The sequence below is a fragment of the Teleopsis dalmanni genome, chromosome 2, assembly GCF_002237135.1.
Source record: "Teleopsis dalmanni isolate 2A chromosome 2, ASM223713v2, whole genome shotgun sequence".
Classification (NCBI taxonomy): domain Eukaryota; kingdom Metazoa; phylum Arthropoda; class Insecta; order Diptera; family Diopsidae; genus Teleopsis; species Teleopsis dalmanni.
The window spans coordinates 144,642,292-144,656,472 of NC_051847.1; the positions used below are offsets into that span (position 1 = coordinate 144,642,292).

General features: G+C 25.3%; 2 protein-coding genes across 4 annotated transcripts in view; one reads left to right on the plus strand and one right to left on the minus strand.

Moving 5' to 3' along the window:
- LOC119682063 (odorant receptor 83a-like) overlaps positions 1-2,970 on the plus strand; it is a 5,115-nt gene extending 2,145 nt beyond the window's left edge. The window contains exons 2-5 of the mRNA XM_038095406.1: positions 74-273; positions 349-631; positions 696-965; positions 2,831-2,970. Of these exons, the coding sequence (XP_037951334.1) occupies positions 74-273; positions 349-631; positions 696-965; positions 2,831-2,890 (813 nt within the window). The 3' untranslated portion in view covers positions 2,891-2,970. The remainder of the gene's footprint in view (positions 1-73; positions 274-348; positions 632-695; positions 966-2,830) is intronic.
- The window catches only part of LOC119680099 (ubiquitin domain-containing protein 1), a 17,715-nt gene extending 3,693 nt beyond the window's left edge, over positions 1-14,022 (minus strand). The window contains exons 1-6 of one of the 3 annotated variants that reach the window (XM_038092747.1): positions 13,827-14,022; positions 13,605-13,617; positions 13,431-13,530; positions 13,120-13,369; positions 6,002-6,242; positions 5,750-5,925 (exon numbers count right to left, since the gene is read on the minus strand). In XM_038092747.1, the coding sequence (XP_037948675.1) occupies positions 5,752-5,925; positions 6,002-6,242; positions 13,120-13,369; positions 13,431-13,512 (747 nt within the window). In that variant the 5' untranslated portion in view covers positions 13,513-13,530; positions 13,605-13,617; positions 13,827-14,022 and the 3' untranslated portion in view covers positions 5,750-5,751. Of the gene's footprint in view, positions 1-5,749; positions 5,926-6,001; positions 6,243-13,119; positions 13,370-13,430; positions 13,618-13,826 lie in introns of those variants that run through there. The other 2 variants (XM_038092746.1, XM_038092749.1) reach the window with 2 other exon arrangements.
- Positions 14,023-14,181: the final 159 nt, after the last annotated feature.

The following is a 14,181-nucleotide window of genomic DNA, read 5'->3' on the forward strand; positions in this document are numbered from 1 at the left end:
CAAAAATTAAATTTCTTCTTGAAATTAATTTGTAACTTTTATTGATGTTATTATGTATTTATTTTTATTATAGGAACCCTTGATATATGAAACAATGTACTTTTTCCAAGCCATTGGGCAATTGCAAGTCGCTGCGGCATTTTCAGCTTCGAGTGGATTTCATATGGTTTTAGCTATACTCATATCTGGTCAATATGATATACTCTATTGCAGTCTTAAAAATGTAATGGCGACAGCTTATATCAATTTAGGAGCAAGTCGATCTGAATTAAAGTATATTTTTTTTAATAAATTCGAATAAATTCCTAACAATTACTTGATATAGCTATTAATATTCTTATTTATTAGAAAACTAAGTGAAAGCCAAGTAATCGCCGATAAGGAACCCAGTCAGTATTACTGTTCTGTGGAACTTCAAAATAATGAAATTCTGAACTCAACTTTTACAACTACGGGTACAGCTGAAAATTTTTATTCTGCATTCAGAGCAGCATTTAAGTCTTGCGTACAACATCATCGATATATCATAAAGGCCTTACAAAAAATGGAATATTTCTATAATCCAATTTGGTTCTTGAAAACCGGAGAGGTTATATTTTTAATGTGCTTAGTAGCATTTGTTTCGGTGAAGGTGAGCCTTAAATTCCTACAAAAAAAAATATTATTTTATTATATCTATATTATACGTATAATAGTCAACTACTGCAAACTCCAGTTTTATGAAAATAGTTTCTTTGGGTCAATATTTACTATTGGTAGCCTGGGAAATGTTAATAATTTGCTATTTTGGAGAAATTATTTATTTAAATAGTCAACGTTGTGGAGAAGCTCTATTGAGAAGTCCTTGGTACTTACATTTGAGAGAGATGAAAATGGATTTTTTACTCTTTTTATTAAATTCACAAAGGACATTCAAATTGACAGCCGGAAAAATTTATGTACTGAATGTAGATCGTTTCCGTGGAGTAAGTAAACATATAATTTATATAATTAAAATTAAATGTATATTTTAATTAGAGAGTGTGTGCGTAAATATATACTTTAAGTTATTAAAATTCTATAATAAAATTTAAATGATGTTATGAATAAGGCCCTATGCTCCACTTAGGAGAGAAGGACAGCAGTAAGTAAATAATGAATGATTATAATGATATAATTAAAAAAAAATCATGTCATTGAAATTCTAATTTCTTAAAAAAGCCTTAATTTTGAGACGATCCATATGAAACTTTTTGTTTTCACAATGATCATAAATTGAAGTAATTAGCAATATACGTAAGGTATTATAGTTATACTTTATGCAAGGAAGATTGCTGTCTTCTCAATTGTGATTGATAAGATTGTTGAAATTCTAACAAGTACTGGTTTAAAAACCCAAAAGTATGCAGATAATGTGATTATTATTATAATTTCAAAGATGGAATCGGCTTTATATATTACTTCAAATTTTTGAGAACAAAAAATGCTCATCGAAGTCGAAGATAACATTTTTTTAATTTAAATCTGAGTTTCCCATCTCCTCCCATCTTCTGTATTTATAATAAGTTTTAAATAATCGTTAACCTAAATATAAACATAAATTCTCGATTAATGATTAACTGGATTGATGTTGTAAAAAGCGGAGATGAGGAAGTCAGAATAAGTTTTCAAATAATACTTAATTTCAAATTATAAAAATGAAGTCGAAGATGAAATTTTTATTTTTATTATTCGTAAAGAACTCAATATCCGAAAAGTACAAACATACGTTTAGGTTAACGAATATTTAAAACTAAAAAACAGAGAAACAGCTATTGATATCCATGAACCAAGATTCACCAAGATGCCTTTCAATTTTATATGCCCTTGTAATCTGTTTTACAGAATACTTCGAAAAGCGTTAAAAAACGCCACACATATTATTTATATGGACATTCAGAAATCTATAAAGTGTTCTTAACAATTTAGAGGGTGCCAAATCTCTCTTTGCAAAGTGCGAAGGTTTCCGGCGGGTCTTCACTCTTTTCAGACTGCTTCAATACTTAGAAATATTGATTTGGAACTATTTGTTGAGTCATACCCTTCCTTAAAAAATCGGTGTGTGTGGTTCCTGAACTTGCTTAGCCCTTACTTAATAAAAAGAAGTTTAGATATTAGGACTCAATGGCAAACTGAATATTCTATAAAAATATACTTTACAATTTTAAGTTCCGACCTAAACAATAGCCGAATTTATTCTGAGCATATGTTTTGAACGAAAGTTGGTACAAACTAATAATAATTAATATGCTAGTAAGTTTCTCAATAAAAAAATTTGAAAACATAATACTAATCTCGTAGCTTGGCATGTTCGTCTTAAATATCACCTTTCAAAGATGAGTTTAAGAATTGACACTGGTAAATAGTATGAAATGGTGGATTTGAAGCCCTGCTTAATATTTTTCCCTCTATTCTGCGATTGTCAGAATTCGATTCTTGTAATTTAATCCAACTTTGATCAAACTGAAAGAAGTTTGAAACCTGAACTCATTGTAAGGTTTATCAATAGCACTAATAGCCGTTTAAGTCAGAGATTGCACAATATATATCATAAACGAGAATGTACCATTGTCATTTCTAATAATAAAATGCTAAATGTTAATGAAATATCAATTAATTGTCCATAACAAATTGTTTATATTGCTCTATTGTTATTTTATTCGAAACAGTCGCTCTATACATTTTACTATAATATTCGTTATAAAATATAATCATTTAAATAAATAATAATTTAGAAAAGAAACAAACATTTACAATGATATACAGTTCATTTTATTCATTTAAATTTATATTTTACACATATTCATTTCAGATTATGGCCACAGCATTCTCATTTTTAACTTTGCTGCAAAAGTTGGATGTGCGTAATTGAAATACTGAATACATTTATAACGTTCATGAGTATTTAAAATAGTTGAAAAAAGACAATTATAATTGCACTTCTTATTTTTATTTTATAAAAACAATACAAATATTTTTTATATTCGTTTTCTTTTTTTTTTTTTGTGTTTTGTTTTGTTTTCACATTAATAATATTTAAAAATAATCATATATATGCTCACATGAATACATATAGTTTCGAACTATCTTTTCAGTTATAAACGCATCTTAAAATATTTTTTTATTCAACCATTTTAGCGTTTAAGTTTTTGTTTTCAATATATTAATATTTTAATTATATATTTATTTTTATTATATTTCAATTTTTAGTTTATTTTAATTTCAATGTGTTTATATATTAATTTTTATTACATTTTTATTTCATTTCATTTATACTTTAATTATATATTTATTATACAACAACTGTATTATATTTAAATTGTTTTTTTAAATTTATAAATATTTTTATTTCCACTTTTATTGTTTTTTATATTTATTACATTTTTTTTTGTATTATATTTTTAATTTTATTATTTTTTTATCATATTTTTATTTTACTATATTTAAATTTTTTTTTTAAATTATTATTTTCATTACATATGATATTTCATTTCAAAAATTTATCGATTTGAATACATATAATTTTTTTTATATTACAGTGTTTGTTTTTTATATTTTTATATTTGAATTTTTTATTTTATAAAATTATCAATTTTTTTAAGTTTTTTTAAAAAAATAAAAATAAATTAAAAAACAATAAAAAAAATTTTGACCAATTAGCCTAGAAAAAACACTGTATTAATATTGTTTGGTCACAAAATAATTAACATTTAAATATTTTCTTTCATTAATATTTGTATAATGCATAAATTATTTGTTTTATCATATTATTTTCACATAATTATTCTTTTATTTTTATTAAATACAAACTCCTTTATATACAATTTTTTTATTAAATTATTGTTTTTATTATATTTGAATTTTTTTCTTGTTTAGATTTCAATTATTAATTATTAGATTATTGTAATGATTATAGTTGTATTTTTTATATTTTTATTTTTATTTTACAAATTCCATTTTTTTATGTATTTGAATTATTGATTATGAAATTATTGTTTTTATTATATTTGGAGTATTTATATTTTTATTTATAATTCACAAAACTCATTTTTTATTTCAATTTTTTTTATATTTCTATTTTGATTTCTATTAATTCTTATAAATTATTATTATATTATATTTTGTTATACTTTTATAATATTTTCATTTGTATTATATTTATTTTATTTTCTTATATATTATATTTATTTTCATATTTATTTTTTTATTATATTATTTTAATTACACCGAGATTTTTTTGAAAAGTTTGTTACATTTTTATTATATAATTAATTTTTTTATGTGTTCAATATTTATTAATTTTATCACTTCTATTATACATGTTTATTTTTATTATATTTTGATTAAAATATTATTGTTATCATATATTGAAATTTCTTTATATTTTTAAATTTTACAAAACTCTTATTTTTATTAAATATTTATAAATATTTAATTTTATTTCGAAAAAAAAAACAAAAAATTGTGCATACACTTAATAACTTTTAAATAAAGTTTTTAATATAAAATAAATTTAACTGGGATTTTGTTTTAGTATTATTAGTTAATTATCTGAATATTAAAGAAATAATTATATATATTAAATAATAATTTAAAATATCATAAGCTTTTAACGTTTTCGCTTGTTTAACGTACCAGCCGCTTTAAATAAATTTTGTTATTTATTATGTTAACTTGCGTAGTTTTGCCAAAAATCATAACCAAACATTATGACTAATTTAATATGTTGTACAAAAAAAATTAATTCACAACATATACATATAATAAAATGTATTTATTATTAATTTTACTTATCAAAATAATAACATTTTGCATCAATGTTAATAATTTACATAAAAGGTACTTGGAATTGCTAATAAACTTTGAGCAAAAATCATAATAAAGTGTCTTTGTGCAATAAAATAATTTTTTAATATTATTGTTTGTGCTTAAGGTAAAAAACAAATAACTATATAAATTGTAGCACTTGCACACACACACATACAGTAAATATATTTTTTAAAAAATAAACAAATAAAAAGTGCTAATTTGGCGCAATTGCTTTAAGTTGTTTCATTGCTTCTTTTGTGGCTATGTGATAATTGATTCAGTTTCTATTTTCGATATAACAAAATAATTAATTTAATAACATATTATATTAAAGCTGAACTTTTCAAAATGTATTTACATATACATTTTTTATATATATATATATGTATATATAATAAACATAAAAAGCATAAAAAATTTAGTTCAGTGTACAAATTTATTTTCCAAATTTTCGTGATTTATTGTTACTTCATTTATTTTCGTTTTAAAAAATTGTAAAGCAAACAATGGACAACAGCAAAAAACAACAACAATTACAACAACACCAATGATAGTAATTTAGTAATATGTATAAATAAAAAATACATTAATAATGAGCAATGAGCGCTTCAATTGTAAAAAAAATGTAATAATATAAATGCAATTAAAACAATTAATTTTTTGTGCAAGCCGCTCAGCTTCACTGTATTTCCATTTCACAAGGCAGCACTATTTATTTAAACATTTTCATATAGTGCCGTGCCTTGCTAATGCAATTAGTATTATTGTTGTAATTGTTGTAATTGTTGTTAATGGTTTAGTAGTTTTTGTTATAATTTTTGCTGTTGCTGCAATTAATATTGCCTTGATTTCATTTTTAATAGTTGCACGTCTTACTTTTCCTATTTCTGCAATATGACTTTGATAGATGGCTATAATTTTTGGCTAGCTTGCAGCTACAATACTTGTGCTGTTATCATGGTTATCATGCTCCGTATTAACAATCACTTGCACCACATAACCATTAGTGATATTGCACTCTTCGATTGGTACTTTATCACCCAACAGCTTACCGCTATAGAACCAGCGTTGACAGCATGTATCTATGGATTCCGTAGCCTAAAGAAGAATAAAAAAAAATATTTTAATTAAAAATAAAATAATTCAAAAATAATTGTAAGTATTTCATTATTACCTGTAATCTCTTTTTGCATTGACCTATTGTATCCTTTGAGTAAACTGCTAATTTAATATCAGACATTGTTGAGGATATTCTTAATTTCAGTACCACTTCTGCGCCACCATCGACGGGCTCAGAATATTCAGCAGGTGAGTCTCGACCATTTTCTTCTCTGACAATATTTATAGGATACGATAAGCAATAAATGGGTACCTTGTACTGCGTACCAAGTTCATCATAACATTCTGTGAGATAACTGTAATAAAATATATGCATTATAAATTATTATTTACAAAGTAGAAGAAATAGTAGATTAGGTTGATACCTAGCGATACCAAAAGAATTAAACATTTATGTAGCCTTTGTAATACGCATTATTGCGAAGTTAAGGTGTAACATACTTGAAGCGTTATTCCTTAACAGAAAGCTACAAAGAATTTTTTTGAACAAAATTTAAAGCGTGTCTGAAACCCCTACCTAAGTGGAATTCAAACCCACACACTGTGTGTCGTAGACTAGTACTACACATAGCACTGCCGGTTAGTAATATTAGTAAGTATGAGAAGAAAAAATAGTACTGTTTCCATACTATTGAAATGTTTTAATTCAAGGCTGTATTTTAAGAAACATTTCTACTGACAACTTTTTGGCATCCCAGTTGTGAACTGATCGATCCTTAATTGAGACATACCCAAAGACCAAACGATCGAAATAATAGCAATCATTGAAAACATTTTCAAATGAATGAGTAAAATGTTTTCAAAAACTTTTTTCACGCACCTATTTTGAAAACTGGATGTGTCAAATGTCTTGCATGACGTCTGTATTCACGTAAAAATATGCTCTCGTAAGTGATAAGTGATAGTTACTAAGAAATTGCTATAAAAAATTCTATTAAAATCTTTTGACAAATTAAAGTTTAATCATTTTAAAAAAATTAAAATGTGAAAATATTAAACAAAGAAAATGGAATCTTTACAGAAAATTCGGTTCAAACCCTGAACTTTAGTCTTTTACGTTCAACTTTTAACCGACTCTACCACTGCTTTTATTTGATGCCTTGGTAACTTGGCTTGGTAATTTTACCAAGCGTATACCCACAGATTAAGACCCATATTAAGTCTGACTAAATCACTTTACAGTTTCACATTGGAAGAATTTTCCTTGATAATAATTGATGAGTAAAACAAAAAATAAATATATAAAATATAATAATAATAAATTCCACACTTATTATTTTATCAATTACGATTGTCTGCAAATTTACATGCCTATAGCTTCAATATCAATACTTATCACCGTATAAGGTGAAAGCGTTCTCACATGAGTCCTTTTCAAGCGGTAAGATATTGTTAAAATTTCAGTTCATAAAATTAGTTTATATATTGTACTCTATATGTATCTATATGTGCTTCGTATATACATCCACATTTAAAACAATTAAAAAATCCATTTGGAAGAAAAAATAAAAATTTTTGGCAAATTTTAAAGTATATTTGGCAAAATTTATAGTATATTTTGGTTGTCAAGTAAGTAAACTTGCTCTTTTGCATATATTTGCATAAAATTGTATATTTATAAACTCAACGCTATAACGCAGATATATAATAATGCATTTAGTAAAACAACAAGTTTTATACATTCAGATAAATAATAAAACTTTTTTTTGTTTTTGAATAATTGGGAATATTGATATGGCGTGTTAAGAGATTTTTTTATTGAATTTATCTAACTATAGAACCGTAGAAGTAGTGAACAGTTGGAGATATGTTACTCAAAAGCAAACAAGTTTAAATATAATTAATATTTAAATTTCTAAAATCTTGCAATGAATGATATTAATATAAATCATATAGAATTAATTGAAATAAAATAGTTTAAATAAACCAAAATAGACTATCTAATAAAAAAATGATAAGATAAATGAAAATAATAACAATCTTCTTAATAACTTTGAATAATTTCACTTTCTTGGAATAAATATATATATATTAAAAGAGAAGTGTATTATTATAAAACATTTAAAACTTAATTGTAATTTGTTTTATAAAAGGTTTTGTAACCATTTTATAATTAACATACAAATGATACATGAGTAATTAGTAAAATATTTAAGTATAAGTATTGCTCAATTGTGCAACTAATAAATTTTTAAAATTAATTTTTGAACAATTTTATTTACACCAACATTTCGACTACATTCTATAGTCATCTTCAGAGTACTACTATAATATTTTTACAATTTAGCAACAATTGTATAGAAACTGCAACAAAACAATTATACAAAAAATTATTTTGAACTTTCATATGCAATTTCTATTCTAAGTGCTATATGGTTCTAAAATGAATATAATCATTAAAAGAAATGAACTATCAATTATATTGGACTCGAAGTGCAATTTATATTGCTAAATTGGAATAATATTACACAGCTCAGTATTTGTGTTTCAGTAATAAACAAATGCAAATGCGGTTCGATAGTAGTTAGTAAACATCAAATCCTAAATGATATACCAACAACTTACTAAAGCATATATATGTATCCATCCATAGAATATATGTACAACTTTTAACGATTCTTTATTAGAAGGCTCTTCAATGGTTCGTAGACATTTTCGTATTCGAAGTTTTTAATATTTTAAACTATTAGATACGTTTATTTCCGATAAAGAACGCTTTCTTTATTTTTACCATCAAATACTGAATATTTTACGAAAATTTATGCTAATTTAATGATGCTTTCAAATTGTTTTAATAATTTTCTTAATAATAATTTATCAAAATTTATAGAAAATAAATGATATTATAATATATACTATGGTTTGTTTTGGAGTTTACATATCTGTAAGGTAATAAATAAGGGGCTTTAATATTATGTATCAACATTATCAAAAAATTATTCTAAACAGAAATTACTCCAATTAAATAAATTCATATTAATTATGAAGTGAAGCCTTTCACTCCACTCATGCATGCTGTCAATGTTTCAGATTAATTCATATATATAATTTAGAATAAAAAAAGTACCAAGAGCTTTACAAAATCGCGATAAAAATAAAAAAATTTCTGTAGAAAGTCTATGCATAAATATTGTCAATGTTTAAGCATTCCATTAATCGCTACCTTTATCATAAGTATTGAAAGTGGTTTATCAGAAATTCTACTATTTTTTTTCACTAAATTAAGTTCAGTGAAAAATAATAATAAGACCTTAAATTAAGTTAAGGTATTACGTTTATAAGCGACAGAGAGGTATTTAATCACTGATTTCTTATTTTTGGGGAAGAAAAAAAAAAACTGAGGACATGTCAAATTTTTTAAGGATTATTTGAATTAGTGCAAATGTGCTTACATACTGGAAAATTCTAGGAAAATTGAGTCTATCCTAAGAATGGCTATTATATCCTCTTCATTTTTATTTTATGTGCTATAAGCCGTTTAAGTGTAAATACAAAAAAATTGTGAAGTCATTTACATAGCAATCACTTCAACCATGGAAAAGACTCCTTGGGAATTATAACATACAAATCTTTTTTAATAAATTAAATCTATTAGGCCATTGGGCATGATAACATTCGCACTCTTGAGGTTGGAACGCACATCTAAACAATATTTAAGTAAGCACGCACACCATAGCGTGTCAATATGCAACTACAATATTTTAAACTACGACATCGGAGGAAATTAATGATATAAAAACCCTTTGTATAAGGATATAACATTAATAATAAATAGAAATATGAAAAAAAATCAATAATTTAATATCTTTTAAAACTATTCTTATATGCAAGAACTTTAGTTAGCATAGTATAAGTTCATTAAAAACCTAATGATTGGTTAAAACAACTGTTGTTAACACAAAAGACTTTATTCGCAGATCTACACTATTTTCTATTTTTATAATATTTTTCAATGGTATAAACAAGAAATTCGAGACAAGATTTTTTATTCTCTATTTTATATCTCTATAAATCTATTTTTTATAATTCTTCAAATTCTTCAAATTATGAAGAATTACAGTAGACATCCAATAAACAAGCACTTAATTTAACAAACAACTTAAATCTGTTTTGGTCAACAACTTAAACCGTCATGTAACCATATTCATGATTATAAACTCATACTCTCAGTATATTGTATATTGACAATATCCGGACACAGTCGTGTGTAGTCACTAGAAATGTTTTCACAACACAACTTTTTCACTTAACCCTAAAAATATTTAATACAAGCTGGCATAACATACCCACATAAAATATGTAAATAAAAAATAAAAAGATAATATATAAATCATAAATAAATAAATAGATAAATAGATATTACGAATCCAGACCTCTTTATATAAAATAATCAATGCTTTGACGAATACTGCATGATAATAACAAATATGAACAAAAACAAAAAATCTCCCTGAAATAACACCTAAAATACTTGACAATACTGCTGTGAAACACTTAACGCTTCTAAACAATAGGTTATAGGCACTAATGCAAATCATACTAAAATTATGACTTTACAAATCCTTCAACAGGACCATTAAAATTTAAAGAGCATCAAGAACCAAAAGCGACATTAGCTTTAAAAAATTAGATTCTATAAACTATAACTATAAATAATAAAATCTATTTAACGAAATTTTCGATTTAACGAATTTGTTAACGTCTATATTACATTCGTTTAGTGTCTTTTATTATTTATCATGTTAAATGCATCGTATATTAAACATGCGAGAGAATTGTTTTCTAGAAAATATTAACCAAGTTTAAATACCGACTTTTAATTGGACCAAATTTGGTCCAATCATAGGTTCAAAATAATTTAAAACTTTTCGACTTTTATTCATGTGTATAGACTAAAATTTTTTTGTCTTTCATATTTTATCATATATCTAGCGTTGTATATTTAACATGTAAGAGCATCATTTTATAAAAATATTAAACAGCTTTAGGGTTTGTTTTTTTAAGAATATTTTAGGTTTTATTGTAGATTTGAAGTAATTTTAAATCCTTTGAATTTTATACGGCAAGGCATTGTGCATAATTTGGCTGTTAAAGTGATAGTAATAATCGCATCTAATCTAACGCATTAAAAATTACTATAATCATGTTAATATCTAATATTTAATAATAATTTTGTTCTTCTTGAAATAATTATTCAAAATGTTTTACTATTAATAACATTAAGTAGTTTAAATACTGAAATTAAATACAGTAGAAGCTCACAAATTAGAACTTTTACTAATTCCAATTGTCTGGAAAATTTTCAATATATTGTATGTACTAAAAACTTCTAAATTAGAACTTTTGGTTCTAATTTTTGAGCGAATATTACAGCGAATATCTGTTCAAAAAAACAAATGCATACTTCAAGAGAGATCTAAGTATGAGTTCAATACCGATAATAATACATCAAATAAATTTGAAAACGAAAATTTGGTATACCCCTTAATGGTTTATGGTCAGTACATATTTTGAAATGTCTTCCCAGTAAATATGATCTAAAACTTTTAGTTGCTTAAACTATAGCTAAAAATACCTTTTCTATTGTTGAGTATCTTTGCTCCGTATTACCCAGTGCACGGCTTGCGAAATAAAATCTTAAAAATCTGATCTTACTCTCTGAGATAGTACTGCCCCTAATGCCTCATTGCTCGTATCTTCCCAAACCCACACCAAATATGTCTCATTCTGTAGCGATTGAAAGCGACAATACCTTAATAAATTGATTCAAAAAGAATGATTCGTTACCTACTGATCACATGACAAATCTTTTAACTCTCCGTAACAATATCATTATTAAAAAGTTTGACTAAACCTAAAAAACAAACAAACATTACTGAATATTTTAAACAATAATGCTTAATAAAGATGGATTTGAATTGTGAAATAAAGTTTTTACTTATATTTAAATAGAAATAAAAAAAACTATAATTTATTATTTATATTTAAAAACATTGCATTGACTGCAAACATGAGCCTGATCTTGACAATATAAAGATCTTGTTGCATAAAGAAAGAAAGAATGTACCATTATAAAAGGTACTCTCTAGAAATGCTTTCAATACTTAAAATTGCGAATAGTTTAAAGACTAAATAATTAAACGGATACGGACAACTGTGCTCAGGGTTATAAGAATATTATTAACAAATGACACATGATGTATATGTTTTTCTAATTTTTATTCTCTTTTCTTTGGTTTTTTAGAATTTTAGAATTTTTTAAAAATTCGAATTACCCGAAAAACCAAGTGCTTCTAATTTGTGGGACTCTACTGCACTAGATAAATACTACATTCATAATTAATCTATGAACATTTTTAGAGGCATTTATTTACTTAACAAAGTCGAAATATTTACTTTTTTTGTATTTAATGTTAGAAGCTTTAAGTAAGAGTAAATGATTTAATTGTGCTCGGGCTAATCTTATCAACTGATAAAATTTTGTACTAATTTAGCAGCATTAAGACACTTAAAATACAACGTTAATTATAGAATTATGTCCCCGTGCAAGTTAAATGCCAAAACAACAAAACTGGAAAGCAACAATTAAAGTTGAACGCATATGATACCAGAAAGGATATGTAGAACACGTAAATGCATTTCTGATATTGATTTTCAAGCTCGGAATTTCAATTTGCGTGTACAATTTGTTTCCTTTTGTACCGGGGACACAACATGAAATTGTTTGACCATAGCAAAGTATATTGTACACATTGCTAAAGCAATAAAATTTTATTAGTTTTATAAATAAAACAATACAAATGCCAACCAGACAGACAGATAAATTGCTTTGCATATACCTAGTGGTTTGCTGATAATGAATGCCATCGGCTTAAAAGCAATTTAGCGTTATTTCCCCAATAAGCAAAACGATATAAAATTCAAAAATACAAAACGAAACAAAAAAAAAACAAAAAAAATGGAAATTCTAATAAATTCTTAACTAAAATAACAAAACTAGGTAATGACCATGTAACACAAGTACTTGTGCACAACTATTAACTGTCATGACGTATTCGTTACTGTTGTGTCATTAATTACCCCAGCAACATGCATATACCTATATGTTGCCCTTATATATGTTTGTTTCAATGTTTACTGAAATACTCAACAAAAGTGCCATTTGGTACTTACCCGTTTGGTACTGATACATTTGCTCCATCGAGTATTGCTTGCGCCAACTGAAAATCTAAACCTTCTGCAGCTGTAGTTGCAGCACGTAAAGCATCCCAAATTTCTTTGCGACCATCAAATGCCGGTGCAGTGTCCCAAAATTCATCTCTTTTTGAACGCAATTGACCTTCAGTCAGTGGCACATCAGAACGCCAACGTATAGTTTCATGACAAAGTGGACGATTTTTACGTGCAGCACCCGCTTGTGGTCCTTAAATAAAAGATTGTTTTTTAAATAAGCGACTGTTTTTTAGTATTTTATTTAAACTTACCACTTGGCGGTCGTGAAACGCTTGCAGACGAAACACTTACAGTCTCATTGTCTGTACTATGTATGCCCATGCAGCCACCCATTATTTCATTTATACACTTCTTTATACAATATTATATATTTTTATATCAATATTTTTATAAAAATATATATACAATTTAGTTCTACAAATTACCTTCACGAAAAAACTAAATGAAAAAACAAAAATGTAAGTTGCTATTTGCTGTTTTTGTATTATTGCACTGCCGACATTTTTCAACTAATTTTAATAAGTTTTTGTTTTCTACTGATATGTTTTTTGCCAATAATGCTCGCTAACTAATTTATAATACACGAAATTTGTGGTTTTGTTTTTTTTTTTGTCGCTTAGAAATTGATATTTAACACAATAATTTACTTTTATTATCTGCCTTTAGCCAAACATTTTAGCAGCGAATTAACTAAATGTCTATGTCTGACATTCCCGTCAGCTGTTATACACAAATATCGAAAATTCGAACATCCGTTGACAGCTAATTTTACTCCACACAAGTAGCTGACTACGAGTACATAGCTTGCTGCTCAAAGTTGTTAAAAATAAGAATTTAAACTGAACCTTTTGTATGAAATTAAATTAAAATGTATTCTATTATAATTTTGTATTAAATTTACATAAATATTCTATTAATATATTAAAAAAAAAATTAGGTAATAACAGTGACAAATTAAATTCCCAAAAATCATTAAAGGTCATTATATACTTTTAAAAGAAA